This window comes from Telopea speciosissima, chromosome 1 (assembly GCF_018873765.1).
Source record: "Telopea speciosissima isolate NSW1024214 ecotype Mountain lineage chromosome 1, Tspe_v1, whole genome shotgun sequence".
Classification (NCBI taxonomy): domain Eukaryota; kingdom Viridiplantae; phylum Streptophyta; class Magnoliopsida; order Proteales; family Proteaceae; genus Telopea; species Telopea speciosissima.
In genome coordinates, this window is record NC_057916.1 from 22,463,545 (window position 1) to 22,486,970 (window position 23,426).

Here is a 23,426-nt window from a genome sequence, read left to right on the forward strand (position 1 = left end):
AGTCATTTGCAAATTACAAAATCAAGGGTGTCAACTGTCAATTCATCTCCTATAAAAAAAAAACTGTCAATTCATCTAAGTAAAATTATAAATTATTTGAAACCTTAAAGGACATCAATAAAAATTGATCTAAAAACAAGACATATCTCAAAATCATGGTGTCAACTGTCAAGTCATCTAAGGGATGTGAAGCAATAATTTTCATCACCATTAACATTTTTGTAGATTTTATTTTGCTTTTATTTGCATTATTTTCATGCATGTATGTATTCTAAGAAATTAGGATTTTTATTATACGAATATATAATTATTAATTAGGAAAAAGAATGTTACTTGGGCACGAGTGGTGCACTATTCCTACGACTAGACACAGGTGTGCATGAAATGACCGTTGCACCCATGGAAAGACAGAAAATCCCAAGAACACAACATTCATTTCACGCGGCCCTAAGGCACAAAGCCCACGTGCCGCACACAATCAGGTAGCATTCTCTTCCCCCCCCCCCCCCCAGCCAAAAAAAAATAGTAAAATATATGTTTTATTTTGGATGCCAAAGTGAAATATTTTAGATTTATTGACCAAAACATAGATTTCAGTTAATGTTTGAAGAACATTGATGAACATTTATCAGAGAAAATACAAAGGAAAAATGCAGGTCCATAGAGTTGAAACACCCACAAAAATAGATGTGTAGACTGTGGGAAGGAATTTCCCATCAAAACGACCAAATCATCAGTCTACAATTGCATTAATAAGCAACGAGCTAGGAAGGTGCAGAAGATTGTCGTCCTTGCTTGGTTCGTCTTTTCGAGTCTATACTATTTATTAGCTTTTAGCTTTTGGGACTGCCCAATGTATCGGATCGGGTATCAGCCAGTTTGGAAGAAACCAATACCAATACTGATATGTATCGGACGCTTATTGCCTTCAAAGATATTACTATCATACCATATTTTAACTATTTTACCGTCAGTCCATATCGTATCTCACCCATCTGGTATTGATCAGGTATCAGTGTCAGTGTCGGCTGATACCGATGCAGATCGACTGATACGACTGATCCAATACCGATTCAAACTGGGTAGGGTTGGGTCTGCCTTTCCCTGTTCATTTAGTAATTAGGTAGCTTAGAATGGGCATCGATCTCTCAACAACGGTGGCCCATGAGAAGTTTTTGGGCTTGATTTTGAATTTCATTAGGCTGGTCTTTGAGGGTAGTCCAATTTGAAATCCATCGATAGCTAAACATACTCCCAGTCGAGTTGCACCCCTCGGCCAAGGTAGCTGCTCCATTGGCACCATGGTTTGAGGAATCGATATCAGATCGGTCAGATCAGCTGATTCGTATACTGATTCCTGGCAGATCTTGTATCAGTGGATTGGTACGGACAAGGATAAAAATATAAAAAAATCTAATTTTTTTAAGAAAACAAAGGTAAACCTGGCCGATCCAGATTGGTATCGGTAGAGGCAGAGAGTACTGCTACGGATTACTAAAACCATGATTGGGACTTGCACTGCTACATTTTTATGATTTTATGATACAGACCACCAATGAGACACTTGTCTGGATAAGGCTATGGATGATTATTACAAAAAAGGAAAAACTCATTTAAATGGCCAAGCTTTGGTAACCTTCACAAAGCAGTCCAACTTCAACTAAATTGACTTTTCAGGCTAGGGCGAGTCGGCGATATAAGCCCCAAGACCAGCCCACAAAACAAAATGTTTCTCGGGCTTTTTAAGCTATGGCCTGAGAAAGGCCCAAAGAATCGGGTCCCAGCCCAGCCCATCTATCTTTCATGGGCCTTAAATTGGTTTGGGCCATCAAACAGCCCATGTAAACATCATAGTATAAATCATCTTATGCTCTTTAAATGCCTCTTAAGCCTACTCTTTTTGATTTATTATAATTGGTTTTTTATCATAAAAGAATTGTTTGCAAGAAAAGATTATTATTATTTTTTTAAAACTTTACTTTTACTTTTGCATTTCTTAGATTTATAGTGCGTGCCTCCTAACAAATTTATAAATATGAGTGCAAAAATATATTTTTATTTTAAATAATATAAAAAATTAAATTACTGATGGGGTGTTGATGGTGAAGATCTTCCATCCGTCCCTGTCCCTTTCTACAAAAAAATAAAATAAAAATTATATATATAAAATTAAAGCAGTCTTTGGCAGGGCTTCTTATAAATCGTGGGACCACACATTTTGTTGGGCCTGGAAAGTGTGGGCCAATAGGTGGGATATACAACCACGAGTCGCGATAAATAATAGAGAAGTTCCCTCCAATGTCTAATCACAACACTTCGATCTGTACGGATCACTTCGTTACTCACGACGTTAGAGACTAGAGTTTATAGATTAGAAATTTAAATAGAGATGGAGAAAGAAAATGGGCCAATAGATTTGAGGTATTAGGTCACGAAGCCGCAATTATATATAGCTGGTACTGTTACTATTACTACTACTACTACTGTACATGTGAGATGGATGGGGTGGACTGAACACAATCTTTGGTCCTACGGTTCCAAACAAAAGTGGAAATCGATTAAGATAGAATCCCTGATTAATATAATTGTAATCCAAATCCATCAAATCTATATGCTCTAACAATGTGACAAACTTAATTTGTTATTAAGTGTTTGGTATGTATTAAATATTATTTGGGAGAAGATTCTTTGAGCAAGTGGTGAAAAGAAGTATTCCAATGAGGTGCATCAAAATAGTATCGTACATTGGAAAATATCAAGGTCATTTCATATTAGTAAAAGAGAGATGGACAAAAGGGTGCAGTGTATCCTACCCCATATTACTTGGTCACGTAGCCCTTGCACTAGGTTTACTTCAACATATTTACCAATAGTTATAGAATTGTTGCAAAAGTCAATTGTATTTGAAGAATTTGGATCATCAAGGAGAATATCATGCACAGATAGATCATACAATTGAGATGGGTGGCTAAAATTGACTTAACATATATAGCATTCCCCCATTTATAAAGATGAACGAATGGTAAAACTTCTCAGATCAACTTGCCTTGATAAACTTATGAAGGCGGATTAAATATTTGCAATGTAGTTAGTATATTGGATGAAACTCAAATTTTGTGGACAAATAAACCTTTAGGTCTTCTGTTCACATGTAAAATTTTAGGTCAAACACATTTTTCCTTTGAGATTCGATAATTTAAGACTATAGAAGAGTGCAAAGTTGTGGTCGGAGTACTTTAGACATGCATAACAATGGGACACATGCGAAACCTTAAAATGGTATCCGATTGAATTAGATTCTAAAAATTTGATATGTGGAGAATCTAGGCCATTTATAGAGTTGAATATCTACTTCTATGTGGCACAATCAAGATGGTTCTCCTTTCATAAGCTTAATAAGGCTGGCCATTCGAATGAGTTTTCCTATTCCATTGTCCATCGACTATAACGGTATCTTTAGACTTGTATACTTTCTACCATTCAGTGGTTTGATGGGGCTGAAATTTTGCGGATAAATATACTCCAAAGTCTCTTGTTCATGTATCAAGTTTCAATCCTAATTGAGTTGACCAATTGGTAAGAAAGCAATGAAAAAGATCATAAAAAGGACACAAGCCAATTGTTGGACTATCGAACAGTGTACACGAATACATGAGAGAGTATAAAGTGAATACGAGTCTTAAATTTGACATATGGCCGGTTATTTCAAACCATTTCTTAGGTCTCCAGTTGTTGAATTCATCCTTCAACATGCATGGTACAAACATTCGCTCAATCCAGAGATAGACTTAATATTTATTTTTTGTGTAAATATAATTAGGGAAAATGGACTTTATCCGGGTGTGTAGCTCCTGTGGCTAGACTTGGTCCCCCATGAAATGACAACCCCTGTTGATGCTTCTGCGTGGGTTCCCATTGGCCTTCGCACTGGTGCATGAGCCGCACTCTTGGATAGAAAACTCTCTCCCATATAATTATTAAAATGAATTTTTAATTTTTAACTCAATTTATCAAACTGAATAAACTTGTAACATTGCTGTATTTGGATAAATATAAAAATAAATGGATATAATTGAATTTTCAGTTATCCATTTTAATGTTTTTAAGGGACATTCAAAACATTCCATGAAACTCTGGAGCTCAACATTTGATCTCTACGATCGCATATTTTTGTACTGATTGGAGTCTGGGATATATCTAGGACCCCAAAAAAGGGCAAATGAGCCACGCCATTGTCCAAAATATTTTTAAAAAATGGGGAAAAGAATGTTACCTGGTCGTGTATGGCGCGTGGCTCTTGCATCTAGACTTAGGGCCACGCGAAATGAACCTCGTGACCCATGAAAGGGCGAAAATCCTTGAAGGTGAAACAATCATTTTGTGAGACCTTATGTCCAGACACAAGAGCCATGCACTGCTCACGACCAGATAGCATTCTCTTACCCTAAAAAATATACTTATCTTCTTACATCACTAGTTAATCCACTTAAATTTATCAGAACCTGTTTCTCTCTAGTCCTTCCAAATGAAAAAACAAAAAAGAGAGGAATTTGTGTAATTATATCATGCACCACTTGAGTGTGGATTTTTATTATTTTTTGTATAAAAACAAGTATAACAATTATTTTCACCAAATGATTTGATTAATTATATGAGAAAAGAATGTTACGATGCAAGTGTACATGTAGATTCCTACGTACACTCTCTCTCACATCCTACCTATGGATCTCATACTCTATCTACTCAGTAGAACCCTTTACTAGACAAGTCGATGCCCACGCCCTTATTGGTGGAAAACTGCAATATGCTGCCGTAGGGATCCCTCTTCTTAATTATATTTTGAGAAAAATAAAGGTATTGCGGTTTCACTAAGTGATGGAAAAATATCATCTCAATTTGCCTGCCCGTCAATTTCCTCTAATAGAGTGAGGTGGATCCCACTCTGAGCAATGTATTCGGACAGGGGGTAGGGTGGTCATTTCCACCCTCCTATTAGATGGAATTGAGGAAATTAGGAGACATGCAAATGGAGGGGATAAAGATCCCTAAGTGATCTGATAAATGATATTTCGAGACAAAAGACAACTATGTAGCACTCGGATGATTCAGATATTTTCTTTTGGTGGGTAAAAGTTGATTCAGATATTCTGAGTTAATACAAAATTGCAGCAATCAGAGCCGCCCCTCTGATCTCCTATTGTTTCACCAATACTTAGAAGCGTCTAAAGAGGATCAGTGGCCTTTGTCTCAAGACAAAATAGGGTCTGAATTGGGGGGGGGGGGGGGTGGTTGGGGTGTTACATGGTTCCAGGTTTCCAAGGTTTCGTGATTTCTCAAAAGTTGTTCAAGTTTAGGTATAAAATGGTTTTTAAAAATGTATTATATTATTATCAAAATCTATTATTGTCTTGCATATTTTTAACTATTACATATGTGAAATGATAATATTTATTTTCATTGGAAAAGAAAAAATCTATTACCCTAGAAGGATAAAAAAATAAAATTAAAAATTATTTGACACCTTAAGGGATATTAATAAGAAAATGTCTTATTAAATTGATCTAAAATTAAGATATAACTAAAATCATGGTGTCAACTATCAAGTAATCTATGGCGTGTGAAGCAACAATCTATTTCTTACCAAAAAAAAAAATTTGCAACAATTTATTGGAGAGACTATTTCCTAAAAATATTTTTTTATTGGATTTCTTTGATATCGATTTCAATGACTTGGAGTTTTAAACTGTTTTATTTTTAAGGGGTTAGTGTTACTAGTATAATCCATCAGTGGTTGAATTGCCTCTAGAAGCAAGATTGCCGCCACCAGATGGTTTTGGGTTTATGGTAGCCAAAAAACACTAATTAAAAGGAAAAAGATCTCTACTTAGTGTTGTTTCTTATGCCCTCTCATAAAGCACCGTGGAATGATACCTCTACCCTTGAATAGATACCTAGATGCTTGTGTAGAGACCATGCGACCAAGTAGAGATTTCTTGTCCCTAATTAAATTATAAATTACTATAAATATCTAAAAAGACTTGAGGTTTCGTGGCTTGTGAAGACCATATAACTTTACTAGGTTTGCACACCATTTTGTCACCCCAGAGGTGGGCTTGGTGATTATGAGCAGATTTTCCAAGACGGTGTGAGACCGACTATCTTTATGGTTTTGCAGGTCTCCCAAGTCCTAAGTCCCCCCCCCCCACCCTCCCCACAAATCCACTTTCTTTCTTAGACTCTCTTTTTTGTTTTATATCATTGGGTTTGGTATTCTTCAAGAAGTTCTCTTGTTACTATCGGTATGAAACTATTGTCCCTAGACGATATGCCAGAAATCTATGGCTTTAACGTATAATTTTCTTAGTTTTTTTTTTATTATTTATTTTTAAAGAAGTATTTGTAAGGGTAGTTAGTGTTATTTCTTTCGCATTTTTTTTTCCGATTTTTTATGATGATAATTCAGTTTTCTTGTCAGTTCATGTTATTTTTTAGATTTCATGTTCCGCATAAACATATATGATTTTTTCAAGTTGTTTTGGCTTATTTTGTACGGTGGTTGGTTCCTGATGTATGCAGTGGCGAGAGCTTCATGCATTGGGTATAGGGATGTAAATGGGTCGGATTCGATTCAGATAGTGCTATATCCGCATCCGTATCTGATTAGCTTTTGGATAGATTCGGATAGTGCTAAACAGATACGGACATGGATACGGATCGAATATTTTATCCGTTTACATGTAAATATAACTTTTCAAATAGCTATGGCCTATCCATATCTGTATCCGTTTAGCTTTCGGACGGATTCGGATAGTACTAAACGGATATGGACACGAATTCGAAAACGGATTTCAGCTATTCATTTACATCCCTAATTGGGTACACCCTTTTTTAGTTTCTGATCTCATCATCTACATTTTTGTAGATTTTATTTATTTTATTTGCATTATTCACACATGTATGCATTCTAAGAAATTAAGGTTTTTATTATATGAATTTATAGTTATGAATTTCCATATTTTAGTCTTTATTTGAGTTTTGGCCCTTTTGGGTGTTAATCATGTTACAATAAGTCAATTTATCATCTCATAATTTTTCCAAACTTTTTATTTTTGGATAATTAGGCTATATATTGCTTGTATGGTTTAGGCACTTGGACTACATATTTGTCTTACGATTTTTTAAGGTTCTTTTTTTTTTTTTTTTTCTGAGGTCTTTTGATGTTATTAGGATGTTTTGAATCATATTTATGTAATTTTTAAAAAAAAAATTTATGTGTCAAACATGATTTTTCTGCATTTTTAAGGTTTCGACATTAAAAGGGTATTTAGATAATTTTAACATATCCATTAAATTTCAAATTTTTTCTTTTTTTTATTTATTTATTTTATTAAGGTTATTCTCTGTTTATATCTAATAACAGCATAGAATACTTTGACATTATTAGTTTCATTTTCATTGATTATTAGTCTCTTGTGATTAGCATATGTAATGGAATTATTGTAATATTACATGTTTGTAAATAAATTAGACATTTTTTTTTTTCTAAACAAATAAATTAGACTTTCACATATTGCCATATTGACAAACAATGACTTATTGCAACTTTTGCATGATTTTAATTATTTTATTTTGTTTATGTACACTAACCCCTATTGTATCATAGTTGGATAGAAAGGTATGTTCCTATTTCCCATTTATTGCACTTATGAGTATTTCTGCAAAATATGTCATGACATGTAACATGATAAAATGATTTTTTTTTTTTTTTTTGGGGTAAATAAAATGAATGTGAAGTCCGGCATTACTAGGTGGACTGAGGTATCTCATACATTTCTTGGTCCATAACCCGTCATAAACCTGATCTCATGGTCGAACTGGTCCGATTGGAGTTATATTATTTTAGGATCCTAAACCCAAATCGAGGTAGTGTCTCTCTGTTATTAAGACTAGACATTGAAAATAAATTTTAAGGTTCACTATTCTCACAATAGTATCTATCGCATGATAGATTGTCTGAAGCCGGAATTTAATGCATAAGTAGACCGAAAGGTTCTACACCCACATGTCAAGTTTTAGCCTAAACTTTTATTTCAAAAAATTTCCACCTAAATGGTTTCAACAGGTGACAAAATAACACATGGCAAAAAATCTAAGACTAACCAAAAGATGCATGGAGCATAGACATACCGGAGATGGCAAATGTTTGAATTTCAAGCTCATTTTCACACATGAGCAATTTAGATCATTTCCTAAATATTTAACTATCAAAATTGTCATATTTGTGATGTGGATCACCTTTAAAAAGTAACTAAATGAATAAATATCCATTAAAGTTGTCATATATAGGGGTGTTGTTCTCTGTGCCGCCCGCAGCGCAGCCTGTGCCCAGGCACATGGGGGTGGGCACAATGACCACCCTGCCCCTTTGCACAAGCTACCCATGTGCTTGGGCACAGGCTGCGCTGTGGCATAGAGAACATTCTCCCATATATATATTTACCCTCAAAAGAATTACAGATGTTGTGCATTGGCCTCCCGAACTCGGAAGCTATTCAAGTTTTGCGAATGTTGACTTTTCAACCACTTCCCCAAAGCTGTACATAGGGTTTTCAGTTGTCCATGGGCCAAATTCAGGAAGGGCCGAGATAAGCCTAAGTACAGCCCACAGAATATTTCTGAGGGTTTTCTAAGCTATGACCAGGGAAAAGCCCAAACCATTGGGTCCTAGCCCAGCCCATCTATTTCTCTTGCACCTTAAGCCGCGTTTGGGACATCCAACGGCCCATGTAAGCATCATAGTATAAATCAAATTATACTCTATGAATTCCTCTCAAGTCTGTTTTTTGATATATTATAATTGGTTTATCATAAAAAAAAATATGTTGTTTGAAAAGATAGAAAAGATTATTCTTGTTTTTTTTTTTTTTTTACTTTACTTTTAGTTTTACTTTCCTTAGATTTATAGTGCGTGCCTCGTAACAGATTTATGAATATGGGTGTAAAAATATATTTTATTTTAAATAATTTTAAAAATAATATAAAAATTCAATTAGGGATGGGGTGCTGAATGCTGATGGTGAAGATCTTCCATCCGTTGCTGTCCCTTTCTACCCAAAAAAAATATTTAAAACTAAAGCACTCTTTAGCGGGGCTTATAAATTGTGGGACAACACATTTTGTTGGGCCTGGAAAGTGTGGGCCAATTGATGGGATACAACATTGCAACCACGAGTCGCGACAAATAATTGAGAAGTTCCCTCCAATGTCCAATCACAACACTTCGATCTATACGGATCATTTCGTACTTAACAGGTTAGAGACTTTAGAGTTAGAAAGTTAGAGATATATAGATAATGAAAGAAAATCGCCCAAAAGATTGAGGTATTAGGTCACGAAGCCGCCTATCATGTGAGATGGATGGGGTGGGACTGTGGGACTGTGGGACTGTGGGACTTGACACACGCATCTTGTCCCTCTAAATCTTTGGTCCTACAGATCCAAACAAAAGTGGAAATCGATTAATATAAATCTCTGATCAATATAATTGTAATTCAAATCAATCAAATCTATATCCTCTAACAATGCGACAAACTTAAAGTTTTACTAAATTTTACATAGGTTACTAGATATTTTTTGGGAGAGGATTCTTTGAGCAAGTGGCATAAAGACGAAGCACTCCCATGAGGTGCATCAAAATGGTGTCAAACATTGGAGGATAGTAAAGTCATTTGATATTTAAGAAAAGAGTGATAGACAAAGGAGTGCTAATGTACTTTGTCCTAGCAGTTTAGAAAAAAATTTCTTATATTATTTATAGGACAAGGGATTTTCCATATTATTTATAGGACAAGAGATTGCTATTTAGTCGTGTAGCCCTGTACAATAGTAAGTGCCAATGAGAATGAACGTAGAGATATCAACACCGATGAGAATTTTGATTTTAAGAGGGATTGGACGGTAATTTTGTGTGCTTCTGTGTTTGATTACAAAAGCCACATGACCAAGCAATGCCCGTTTCCCCTTATTTCTATTTTAGGAAAAGGTTTTCTTCTCTCTCTTTCTCTCTCTCCCTACGAAACTATTCTAACATGTCAACTATAATTGCCATGTGGTCATTCAAGTCAATGGAGAAAGTTCTCTTCCACCCATGGAACACGGTTCACCTATCATCCTAGGGTTCACAAATCCTTAAAGTGTTTTAATATCTTACCAAAATATCCTCCTGATGCCCTCTCCCGCCTCACGGTGAATTGTATCCCATTTACGGTGGATGGAGAAAAATTCGATCCCAAGCAAATAGTTGGACTATCAAAGGGTGTATACAAATACATGAGAAGGTTAGACTGAATCTTAAATTTTACATATGGCCAGATAATTCAAATAATTTCTTAGATATCATGATGTTAGAATTCGTCCTTCAAAATGGCACAACCATTTGCTCAATCCAGAGAGAGTCCTTTAGTCGGATAGACCCAAATATTTTTTTTGTGGATAATTATTATTATTAAAATCAATTTTAAATTTTAAACTGAACAAACTTGTAAAATTACTTTATTTAATGGATATGACTGAATTTTCAGTTATCCATTTTAGTGTTTTTAAGGGATATTCAAGACATTCCGCGAAACTCTGAAACTCAACATTTGGTACGTGTACTGTCCCATGTTTTTTTATGGTTGGGAGTCTGGGACACATCTAGCACCCCAAAAAGGGCAAATGAGTCATGCTCTGTCCAAAATTTCTAAAAAAAAATTATTTAAAAAATACATCCTTTTACAGCACTAGTTAATCCACTCAAATTTATTAGAACCTAATTCTCTCTAGACCTTCCAAATGAAAAGAAAAAATGAAATTAAATAGAATAACTATAAAAATTATTTTCATCAAACGATTTGATTAATTATATGGAAAAAAAAAATGTTACGATGTCAGTATACAGATTTTTACATACATTTTCTCACATCCCAGTTATGGATCCCATATTCTCTTTTCTCATTAAAATCCTTTACTGGACGATCGATTTCCCATCCTCTTATTGGTGGAAAACTACACTATATATGGTGCCATAGGAATCCCTCTCTCTAATTATAGTTTGAGAAAGATAAAAGACATTGCGGTTTAACTCAAATTTGACATTCAAATGGTTGAGTCACTCTCCACTTTCCACTAAGTGATCTGATAAATGATGTTTTGAGATGAAGACAAAAAATGTAGCACTCGGATAATTAGATATAAATTTTTTTTGGGGTAAAAGTTAATTCAGATTTTTTGATATAATACAAAATGTAGCAATCAAAGCCGCCGGAATTTATTATCAGCATCCAATTGCAAGAATACATTTAGGGGAAAAAAAATTTCCATGCACCAAATGTAATGTAAGTCGTTCTCACATGGGTTTCTTTAATAAGTTTTCTCTCGTATTTTGACCATGTGGATGATAATGTTCTTTGCACTGTCATTGATATCATGGGGCGGAAGTGAAGAACCTGGTTTCAAATATCGGTATTCAATCGTAGATCGGTAAAATTGTCAAAAAATCAAGTTTTTTAATAAAAATGGAAGGCATTATCATCCGATGCTAATTCATAGTGATATTGTATCAATATCAGTCGATAAAAAAAAGAAGGCCGTATCCAGTGTACAAGGCTCCCGCGTTTAGCAAGGTCTGGGGAGGTCAAATGTACGCAATCTTACCTCTGTTTCCAACAATATTAGTCGATACCGATACCAATATTTTAAACCATGGTGAGGAATCATCTCTTATAGTATTAAATATTGGGTAGGTCGGTTGCTATTAAACCTGCCCTATCAGCCATTGCAGTCTTTCCCTATTTCTTGTTCTTCTTAATTTAATTATTTGGGTTAATTAGTTTCTATTTTTATTTTAGTAATAATAATAATAAAATGATAAATGGAATGGATTGCCATCCCTGGTTAAAGGCAGTGCACGTTAAGGTATGGAAAGAGAGCTATGGGATGAAATAAGTATGAAGTCACCATCTGTTCACGTGTTTGGCCCTCTGGTGGCGGCATTTTCTTGTTGGAATTTTTTAACTTTGCAATTCGAGCAGGGCATGAGCATTAGCATATTACGTACACCCCCCCATGTGTTTGATAAAATAATGATCAAAATTTGCTTATTAATGCGTTCATGAGACTAGTTTCAATTGAAAGCCACCGTCGTTGGACATTGAGATTTTAAATTAATTAATTATGAAACAAATGGATACTAATTAATTGCAAAGCTATGATTACTAGCTAACTTGATTTTGCGATTATATCACATAGTTGACATAGTCTGTATAACCCTCATAAATTAGTCCATAGAGATTCTAGATGATAATGTTTTGAAATGAATCGTTATCCCCTCTAATTCGCTGTCCCCTTTAATTCCTCACATGGGGCGAAAATGATCATTCTATCTCCTGCCCAAAAGCATTGCCCAAGATGGGGTCCCCTCCCCCCCTATTGAAGGAATTGGAGTTGCCCGCAAATTGGAGGTGATAATTATTCATTTTGGAATGTGCTTAGGAATATTATTATGATTTGCGACCAACGAATTTTTTATTTTTGTTTTTTGTGTTAGCATTTAGCCCACTAGGGGTGATCCACAACTGACTCATGAAGGACCAACAATTATTTCAGAAAAAACGTACTCGGGATCAACATACTCCATGCACCACTATAACCAGTGATCCCAACCATGAGTCTAAGACCGATATTCCTGATTTGTGACCAAAGTTAGATTGGCTAACATAAGTATTATTGATCCTTTAAGCCCTCTCTGTAATATGTAATATGGAATATTGAAAATAATGAAGATGCTTGGCATTTTGCATCTTTCTTGTAATATTTCAAAAATACATTTGGACCTCAGGAGCAGTGGAATTGGCACTGAAAAATTACACTCACTCGTCATTAGTTTTTCGATCACTTTCACAACTTTGGTGACAAACTAACTCATCACTATCTCTAAGCCGACAGTAACCGTGTTTTATATATCTATCTGTTATATTTTATTTGGAGCATTAGCATTTGAGGAATAAATGTCTTATTCAGAATGTCTCTTTATTCCCTGCCACAATCTTATTCCAATATGATCTTGGGTTGCAATGGAAAAAAAGATATGAAGAAGCTTTTCAATTCAGAGATGATATCTGGCCGGCTGCATGGAACGATGCAATCCTAATCTCTGTTGGCATGGCTACTACCACAGCTAGCAGAACCATAAAGGATGATGGCCTTTAGGAGATCTTTGTTTGACCTTTTCTTATCTCTATTTCCTCTTTATTTTGCAACTTGGATGTAAAACTAACTCTACTGGATGATTACTCCTTAACTATAGACAAAAAAAGGTCTTGTTAGTGTTTCCATCTCTAAATTCTTTTTTAATTATATCTTCACATGTTTCATATCAAATACAAACCATATTTCAACAGTCACCATAACGGGGGAATTCCCTTACAGCAATGGCTTGTAATGTTTTTAAGTCTTTTTTTTTTTTGTTTCCTATTCCTTCCCATCTTTGGTTAGTAAAAGATCTAATATTGCCTAGTAGATACACAGGTGTGCGAAATTACCACATCACCCCTTGAAATAAATAAATAAATAAATCATCCATGTATAGCGCAAGGGCTACACAATCAAGTAGCGATCTCTTTCCCTATTTTGTTATAAAATTTCAAAGGGGTACAAATAAGAGGACTTTGGAATTTTAATGGAATCTAATGCTTAGTATTGTATAATTAAAATAGTAACTCTATTACATCTGCTTATTTATGGGGCGAGAGAACACTGCCTGAACCTCTAGAGCTTGCATGTGTGCGCTGGCCAAAGAGAGCGAAACACAAGTATCGATCTGGGTGAGATTTCCACCTTTATATGAGAATTAGGCGGTACTTTCCGCGGAGGGGGGGGGGCAAGGCAGTATTGTGTCTAGACTCTAGACATAGGAGCCATGCTGCCTATGGTCACGCAACCAAGTAACGTTCTTTTTCCCTTATTTAATTAATCTACCATAAATTTATTGGAAGAACTTTTTAGATGTTATTGAAAACAGTTTTTCCAAGACCAATATCCCGACGAAGGAATCTGTTACGTGCATGGATCTTGGTGGAGATAAAATGAAGAGAACAAAATAAAAAATTAAAAGAGAAGATAGGAGAAAAAATATAGATTCGATTTTAGAAGTTGGACGTCCTGACGCAATTGTAAGGTCGTCAATCCTCTCTCAAGATAAACTCAAGAATTAAACTAAAAAAATTTCGATTCTTTTTGAACTCTTCATTCATCAATAAATATACAAATAATCTTTAGTATCCATTTTTCACTCCTACAATTTCTCCATAATTAATAATAACTAATTACAATCACAATTAAACACCCACCTATGCAAGAACCGGTACATCACAGAATCATGTTTGGAGTGAGGGGGTCGGTTAGGGCACTCCACTCCACCAATAATGCTTCCAGAAATAAATAGGTAAATAAAGTCAGGATGGAATTTTCTCAAGCATTTGTTGGGAAATGAGCCCTGCCATTATATACTCAGACACCGAAGAAATGGACACATCCAGAGACTGAGACAGCCAATTAGGCAACAAAAAGAGAGAGAGGGAGAGAGCTCAATAGTCTCTATCATTCTCTCCAATTGGTGATTTGCGGAAGGAGCAGTGGCAAGTATTTTCTGTGACACTAAGCAGGTAAAAGAGACAGCACGATAATCCACCCACCCATCCAAAACATTCCAGGCCGTTTGAACCTCCGTTGAGCTATATAATATCACATGCCAGGAACTTGGAAATTTCCCCCAACCATATGCTCAATAGAGATTCTGAGCTTGGCCCAAGGAGATCGCACTAATGTGAAACTAAAGTATTAAGTTGTCGATCCAGGGCTTGCCCTGGTGGTTCGTTACTCCCTTGGGAGAACTGCGTCAGGCACTTGATCGGTGGTTCAAGTCTCCTTAGTGACACCCAATCCACATTTAATTGTTTTCCAAGAAGTGGAGCCTTGGCCCGATGGGCCCTTGAATTGCACCCAAAAAAAAATAATAATAATAAAATATTAAGTTAAAAAAAGAAGGAAAACAAATTTTGTCAAATTTTCCAACAACGTCATAGACTCATACTGCAATTTTTCTCTCACATGAATATTTTTTAAGAAAAACAACACAGACTGATTACTTGGCCCCAGAGCCTAGACACAGCCCCCTAAATGACTGTCTTGCCTTTTTATAAAATGAAAATCTCTCTGCAGTTTTTCTTTTTCCCATATTTTTATTGGGAGAAAGAACTTTGTCCGAATTCGTAGCATTCGCTAATGCCTCTTATTTCTCTCTCTCTCCTCTCACAGTAAGGGCAAATATGTCATTTCTTATGAGAGGAGAGAGACCAAGAGATACAAACGTATGCTATACAGCTTGGCAGCATTCTTTTCTTTGTTTTTATTATTTTTAATTTTCATCAGCTCTGAATATGTGGATCCCAATCATTAGTGCGGCATGCAGATTCCTCCCCACATTGATAGCATAAGATACCTAAATATTGTGAAAAAAAAGTTATAATCTTACCCCTTTTTTTTTCCCCGAGGCGGGGGGGGTGGAGGGGGAAAATTTTCTCCAATTCTCTGCCCAGTACAATTCCCTAGTGCCTCTAATAAGAGGGGGGTGGAACCCACCTGAGTAGTATGTTCAGACAAGGGTAAAGTGGTCACTTCTACCCCCTATGAGAGGAATTGCAAGAGCTGTACCGGGCAGGGAACCACAGGTGATAAAGATCCGGGGGAGAGGGGGGTTAGTGTAACACATGTAATTAGGTGGCACACATGTATGATCTAGGTGTCAGATGTCAATACGGTATCAAATCAAGTATGATTTGGTATCCACCACGATTCTCCCTTGTGAGTGTAATTTGTAGATTTGTATGTGTAATTAACCCTCAACTATTGGTATCAATACGTATTTATACCTATTATCATATAGCAGTCGAATCCTCAAAAGGGGAAGAAAAAAAGTGGAAAACTGCAAATTAAACCTTGACCCTGTCAAGTGACTTTACAATTTAGACACCATTTGTTTGTTTGTTGGGAAATAATTATCTGTTTGGGAGTGTGGCCTACGCTATTACTCTCATCTCTGTCCTCCTCAAAACAAGAGGGAAGATGTGTTTTTTCATATGGAAAGGAGAGAGATAGACTCATGGGAGTGCTGGTGCAGGCCACACTCCGGATTGAGTTTTTTCTCCCTTGTTTGTTTGTTTGTTTTTTCTTTCTTTGTTTTTTAGGAATTTTTTTTTGGAAAAGGCCAACGTAAATCCAAAATGTTGGGAGGAGATTTTTTATTGTCTTCATTTTCTTTCTTTCATTTCTACATCGAAAGAAACTTTATACTCTGGAAAAATATTCACAAACTCCCCTCAACTAGCCTATCAACTTACTTAACTAATGGTCTTTTGACTCTTTTCACAAAAAGTAAAGATATAATTGTCAAAAAAATATAAGGAAGATAAGCAGCATTCCGAATGGTGAGTAGAATATCCCAAATGATCACAAACCTAAGGGAGTTTAGCTCGTCTCCAGGGAGCCCAGCACACCCAGGGTGTTGCCAGCCATTGGGCTGTGCCGTACACATCCCTAGGTGTACACCAAGATGTGTGCGGCATAGCTCAACCGTTGAATTCCCCCTGGCAGCACCCTGGACGCTGGGCTCCCTGGAGACGATCCTGATCCAACCTAAGGAGGTCTATTTGCAATTTCCAATTCTTTACAAAAATAAAAAGATAAAAAATGACGAGGAAAAGAAATGAAACTTTTCTTCAAAATTTCTAAGGAGGCGTATACATTGCCAAAGTTGTACCAATTTGCAGGCATATTAGCTATATTTTTACGCATGCAGAAAAGGCCACACCCAAATTTAGTGACATGTAGCCCCACCTTTTCCTGTCTATTCGTTAACTTTGAGTCCAATACGACTCTATCAAGTGTATAATGGTACAAAATGAATCTTTCAATAATGCTGAGCCGCAGAAGATACAAGAAAAATGGAATCTATTGCATAGTGCAGTGGGTAGGTGTGGGTGTTAAAACCAATTTTTTTTTTTTTTTGGAGTGTTAAAATCCACCTTACTAGGAGATATTGGATTCAAGCATCTTGGTTTTCATCTTTTCTTCCCTATAGAATATGTTAGAATAGAAATAACAACAAAAGCAACTCAGTGGACGAGACTCCCCCTACTGCAAGATCTAGGAGGGGAAAATGTACACAGCCTTACCCTCTAGATCGAATAGCAACCTACCAGAAAAAAAAAAGGGCATAAAAGATGAATCATACGATTGAACTATGGCCTTAATAATTTGACATTCAACCAATAATTGGTGTCATCTTCCCATACAACAGTTTGGATTTGTGCAGTTGTAGCAGTTGCAATCCACATGGTAGGATTCGAGATGCTAAAATCGCAATCACATCTATTCAATCTAATTTGCATTCATTTTGGCCGAACAATAATAATTAAAAAAAAAAACAATCTTCCTTGATGTCCGAACTTTTAGAATTTGTTGTTAATATCATCATCTTATCATATCTTAATTTTCGATTCACCACCTTATAATTATAGTTTCGAAAATTATTTGGAAAAAATAAATCCATTTGAAGGAACTGAATTCTTGAAAGGTAAAAAAAAAACGGTGAAAATATCTTTTTTTTATTATTTTAAATTAGCTTGAGCCATATATATTAAATCGACTACTAAATTTCACATGTATCTCATTTTGGAAATTCTTCATCTACGAAATTTTAAATGATTAGTCCACTTGCCATGTGATGAAAATAACCATTGACTAAGGAAACCATTGGCCATGATCAGTGCTAAATAAGAACCATTTCCCTTTTCATATTTTTCTTGAAATATTGGTAATCATATAATTTTCTATCGTGGTCATAGTTTTCATGTGATGAATGCAAGAAAATAATGTCATGCGCATGCATAAAAGCTTTCATTTCATCTCCAACGTTCCTTTTCTTCTTTTTCCTTCTATTTTGTTCCAAATAATTGTAATTCTGTTGCAAATTCCTTGGCTAGGTCGGCCCTATCGGTTGAGACCCCGATAGATTGGCCAATTACCACTCAGTGGTTTCTGGATCTGTGCTTAAAAGATGCCACTGCTTGTAAGGTCTCTATTGCTCAATGAATTTGTCTTTCACCAAAAAAATTAAATAAAAAAGAATTAAACATGAATTTATGCGCACAAAATTTTATGTTATATATAATAGGTTTTTAAAGTGAGAAACCCAAAAGACAAATTTATTTTGAATAATTCATTTGATTTGCTGCATTGTGATTGATATCATAAAAGATTTATACAAACCAAAGTATAGTATTTTTTATTTCATGGTATTTATTACATTGTATTAAAAAAATAAACATTATAGATTTTAAATACAAACATCACTTGTATGATATGCCAACATTAAAATCTAAATAACAAAAGATACACATTAGAAAACTGTTGTGTACTCAATGAGTAATTAGTTTTTATCTTCCTTTTGTCCTTAGGGGCCGTAATTGAGTAGACACTAGATCTATAGCTAACGCCATATACCTTTAACGAAAAACCATTTCCTTTAGTAGTAACCAAAAAAAAAAAAAAAAAAAAAAAGACTCAATAATGGTATGGAACCGAGATGGTATCCTTTTGTGTAGAACTTTTTTGATTAATATGTATATATATATAATTGAATCTTCCAATTACATTGATTTTTGTCCTATTAATCTTTAATTGAGATCCGCTAAACAAAGATCATAGATTTTCCATCAAAATAGATATGACAAGTTGTGTGGCGTTTTCACACATTACTAGGTTAAGTGAATTGGATATCATCGAATTTGGTTATCACCTTGATTAATTCATATATTCAATCAGTCTTGAGATGTTTTTACAGTTAAATTTAAAAATGAAGTTCCAATTCAACAGCTTATTTTAAGTTATTAATCAATAATATGAGGCTCATTTCAAGTTTTATAAGCTACTTATCCCAAAAGGAGCTTGTTTTGCTAATGAAAATTGTTGAGATGTTGGGAGTTATTATAGAATTAAAATCTCACAGTTGATTTGTTCTTGTCTTTGGTGACTTCATAAGACTTGTGAAAGTTAATAATTTAAGGTCTTGGATTGAATCTTCCAACATTATATTAGAGCTCTGGCCTCTTTATTGTTCTCTCAAAATCGTTCGATGTATAAAGCTAGAATTTTTTTTGTTAAAGTATAAAAATTAGATAGATATTTTGAAAACTGTTAAAATATTTATTTACATCTATTTGTTTGTCTTTTTATTTTTGTAAGAATTTGCTGAAGTCCTTGATTCCTTTGGTATATTAGAAGAGTCAAGTCCAATAATGGAAGCCGAGGCATTGTTTTTAGTTATACACAATGCATATTATGGTTTTCATACAACTTTGTCGTCTTTGAAGGTTTCGTGCAATCAGACTCCTCTACTTTCTCCTACTCCTATTGCCGTGTGCACCCCCCCCCCCCATACAAGCAAAGCGGAATGTACTGCCTTATCCCTATCCAAACGGGGGGTAAGGTGGTACTTTCCACTGCACTTGTGCGTGAGGACGCAGATAGTACCGAGCAGACGAAAATAGAAGAGTCGGATCCGGTTTCTTGGCGCTAGCGGGGGCACATGTGCAATTTAGGGTAAGCAAAGGGCAACCCACAATGGAGGAGGCACCGTTTGCAACTTCCAAGGGCCACACAGATCCCTATTTATTTTTAAAAACTTTTATTTTCAAATAAAGAATTGTTTTTGACTTTTCCAATGTATAACGCTAAAATAGAAAATAAAAAGTGAAAAAACAAAAGGAATAATAATTTCTTACATTTGCGGTAGTGGTTTGTCTCACATCTCTGCGAACCCCCACATTCAGATCTCTCTCTCTCTCTCTCTCTCTCTCTCTCTCTCTACACAAATGTTTCACTTTGATCACCAGCCTGTCTCAAAAGAAGTGTCTTCCCTCTATCCCCCCCCGGTCATCGCCTGCTTCCTTTGTTAGAACCCTCCAAAGTCAAAAATCATAGATTAAAGATTTACAGTAGGAGAGAGAGAGACAGACAGGGAGAGAGATTAAATTTGGAAGAAGAAAAAACGAATAAATCTTTGAAGAAAAAGCATTCGGCATTTACATCATTTTCTAGATTCCCACGAAAGGCTCTTTCTATTTCTAATTCCCTTTTCTTTTCTTTCCTTTTTTCTACTAATGTCTATTGCCTGTAGAGATTAGAAGAGAGAGAGTTGGCGGCGTCATGGTGGTGGTGATGGCGATGGTGTATTCATATTTTTAACGGGAAGTGAGGCCGTAGTGTCTCCAATCTTTGTATTAGTCAAGCATCGAGGTCGAAGTCGTTGTCGGGGGAGTCGAGAGGATAACAAGTGTCCTCTCCACCAGTGTTCCACAAGAAATGAGCGTAGGTAGCGGCGTAGTACGTGTTCCCTGGCTCCGCCGCTAGCGCCTCTAAATATGTCTCCTCAGCCGCCTCTATATCCTTCTTCACCAGCCACAGGAATGTTGCATATTTACTCCACGCCTCTGCATCTCCTCCTCCTCCTCCTTTCTTCCCCACCTCTATTGCCCTCTTGAAGTAATCCTCCGCTCTGTTTTCATAACCAACACAATTACAGATAACTGTCAGTATAACTGCACAATCTCTCACTTTGGCCATATTAAAATTCCTATAATACCCTTAATCAAAACGGCACTTGCTAACACTATTCTTCAACCAAATCAAGAATCAGAATCAAAATATCCTTTTTTTTTTTTTTTTTAAAGTACGGTGACAATCTGAGTCTCAGATTGTCATTTTCCCAAAAATGGATACTCTCTTTTTAAGTCTTGCTGCCTCTCTATTCTTGAGTTTTATATATCAAAGTTGATGAAATCAAAGAGAGGAACAGTGATCGATTAGTATTCCTAATTACCTGTCATGATCGTGTAAGACGACGTATAGGAACTGCGCGTAATTCGCAAGTAGCAAAGGGTTGTTGGGCTCTTGAGACACGGCCGTCTTATACAGAAGCTCCGTCCTCAAGTAATCAGATTGGTCCTCCTCTTCAATGTTTGCCTTTATCGGAGAAACGAAATTTGTTATCGTGTGGATATCGAGAGACTCGTCCCTCACCTCCGATTGCATTCTCATAGCTTCATCCACCATCGAATTCCACAGTTTCATTTCTTCCTCGCTCCTTACTCCTCCAACAAAACCATCCGGATTTGCCTCTACCACCGATGCCGACTCCGACTCTGCTCCCTCCGTCGTCGTGGGGTTGGGGTTCCCAAACGACGATACCTGATGAGACAGAGACTGATAGTTCCATGACGATGACGAACTATCGGAAGGTCCATCTCCCTCAGTCCCACTCATCACACGCCGGAACTTTCCACCGCCGCCGCCATTGTGTCCTCCCACGAAGGCCGTTTTCCCGGTCGAAGACGAAACTGAAAACGTGTTCATTACCGAAGAAGAATCAAAACTCTTGGGTTGGTTTTCATTCACCGATACGATCTCCGTGGCAGCCGACGCCGGTGGCGGAGCTGCGATTGCTGCGTTGTTTCCCATCGAATACACGGTGAAATTGGCAAGAAGGATCATCACGTAGACCATTAGAGTGGGCGTGTGTGAGAAGACCTGTTGGAAAAGCCAAACAAATGAGGCGTGCATCTCCATCTGTACTCGTGCCAGGATACCTTGGAGGTCTTCGTAGAAGAGAATCTCTCGCATATGCAACGTGTAGCATTGAAGCTCACGAATGATAAACACCATCGACGAGAAGGCCTTCTTCATCGAGCAGTAGGCAGATTCCCCTGCTTGTCTGAAACCTTCTTGCCATTGCATCTTCTTCTTTATCATTCTAAGAGATAAGGGAAGGTCCACGCTATTTGCCTTTCGTTCTATACTCGCCTGATCAATCTCATCCCTTCCTGGCCAGTCTGGTGGTTCCGGCTTGACATGAAGCCATGGAGGCTGCACACACTCCAGCTTCGGTGGCTGAAAAGAACTGGATATTCGTACCGAATTTGTGCTGCAATTGTCGATGTTCCTGCTGCTGCTCTCGCCTTGTTTTTCCCCGGAATCAACAGCAGAATTATCCAATTCTACATCCTCCGCGTCGTAATTATTGTTCTGTTCTTCATCACCATCGCTTAAAAGATCGAACCTCTGTGCTAATTCCCGAGTATTTTCCGTGAACTCTTCGTCAGGGTATCCATCTAAGTTGGCGCTGCAAGCTCGCCTGAGGAATTGGCCTCTAGACTTCAGATTATCGCAAGATCGAGATCTCAAAAGCTTCGTCGATGACGTTCCCAAGAAAGCCAATTTATGGACGAATCGGCATACAAGAACTCGATCGCCTCCTCTCTGTTTTTTCGTCGAAGGAGATGAAATTGCAGAGGCTAGCGTCTGAGCCGATGAAGGAGAGTGTGAAGCTACTGGCTGCGACCATTGTAAACAGGTCGCGGCAACCTTTACTCCCATGCCTCAACTTTACAGACTCCAAAAAGAGCTAAGAAGAACAAAAAAGAACCCTAAAGATTGATCTCAGAGGAGAAGGAAAAGGCGAAGCTTCTTCAATCTGAAACTACTTTAAAAAGTACTCGAAGTCTCGGGATGATTGCGTGTGAATCTGTCTCTAAACAAACGGGTATCGCGCTTCCCTTACTGCCGGCTTTCCCTCATTCAATCCAGCTAAAGCCTCAAACTTGCCCTTTTTTTTCCAGTTCCTTGACCTGCAATAAAAAAACTAACACAATTAGTCAAATTGAACAATCCTAAAGATCATTTTCTAGATACAATCCTACCAATTTTCTCTTACCACTCTCCCTCCGTCTCAACTCAAAACCCCAAATTCTAAACAACTTTGCAAGTAATAGAACAAGAAGAAGAAGCTGAGGAACTGAATGATTCAAGAATCAAGACTTTCAAAGTTCAAACCCAGTAAGTCACCATTGGTGATCCTATCTCCATTTACCCCCTCAAGTCCAGAGGAGATTCACACCATCATTGAACCCACTCCCCTCCCGGGAAATTCGGATCCAAAACCCAAAAATATAACTTAGTTGGCACGCAGGACGATGAAATCGAGAAATTCCACACATCAAATGAACCATAAAACAATAGCCACAATGAAGCAATTAACTGATATGTCGAGAAACTTACTCGAATATAGTCCGGAATCCGGTAATTATTCCGGTTACCTCCAGTGATGATTTCAATTCCCAGCACCGGCTTAGCGAAGTACGAGCTTAGTACTTCTCTGAAATCAAAGAGATACCTCACTTCCTTTTATATATAGGAAGAGACACACACGAACTCTTTCTCTCTCCTTGCCAAAGAAAAATATCAGAATAATCGTACGCAGTTAAAAAATACAA

At 36.6% G+C, this 23,426-nt stretch overlaps 1 protein-coding gene and 1 long non-coding RNA gene across 3 annotated transcripts; one reads left to right on the plus strand and one right to left on the minus strand.

Moving 5' to 3' along the window:
- The first annotated feature begins 681 nt into the window (after positions 1–681).
- LOC122644702 lies at positions 682–22,727 on the plus strand. The gene is made up of 4 exons (XR_006330436.1): positions 682–691; positions 7,672–7,675; positions 9,327–9,335; positions 22,600–22,727. It is a non-coding gene; the product is annotated as an uncharacterized LOC122644702 (long non-coding RNA).
- LOC122644689 lies at positions 11,828–22,592 on the minus strand. 2 transcript variants are annotated; one of them, XM_043838092.1, is made up of 4 exons: positions 20,978–22,567; positions 20,395–20,653; positions 13,423–13,432; positions 11,828–11,840 (listed from the first exon to the last, which is right to left on the minus strand). In XM_043838092.1, coding segments are annotated over exons 1-4 (1,824 nt in total). In that variant the 5' UTR covers positions 22,531–22,567; the 3' UTR covers positions 11,828–11,838. The 2 variants fall into 2 exon arrangements, with proteins under 2 accessions (XP_043694027.1, XP_043694022.1); XM_043838087.1 differs by lacking the exons at positions 11,828–11,840; positions 13,423–13,432 and having other exon boundaries at positions 20,353–20,653; positions 20,978–22,592.
- Positions 22,728–23,426: the final 699 nt, after the last annotated feature.

Coding starts and splice junctions, on each gene's coding strand:
- LOC122644689 (XM_043838092.1), bottom strand. CDS start 22,530: ATGGGAGTAAAGGTTGCCGCGACCTGTTTACAATGGTCGCAGCCAGTA. Junction 20,654..20,977: donor GTCTTACACGATCATGACAG/GTAATTAGGAAT, acceptor TTATGAAAACAG/AGCGGAGGATTACTTCAAGA.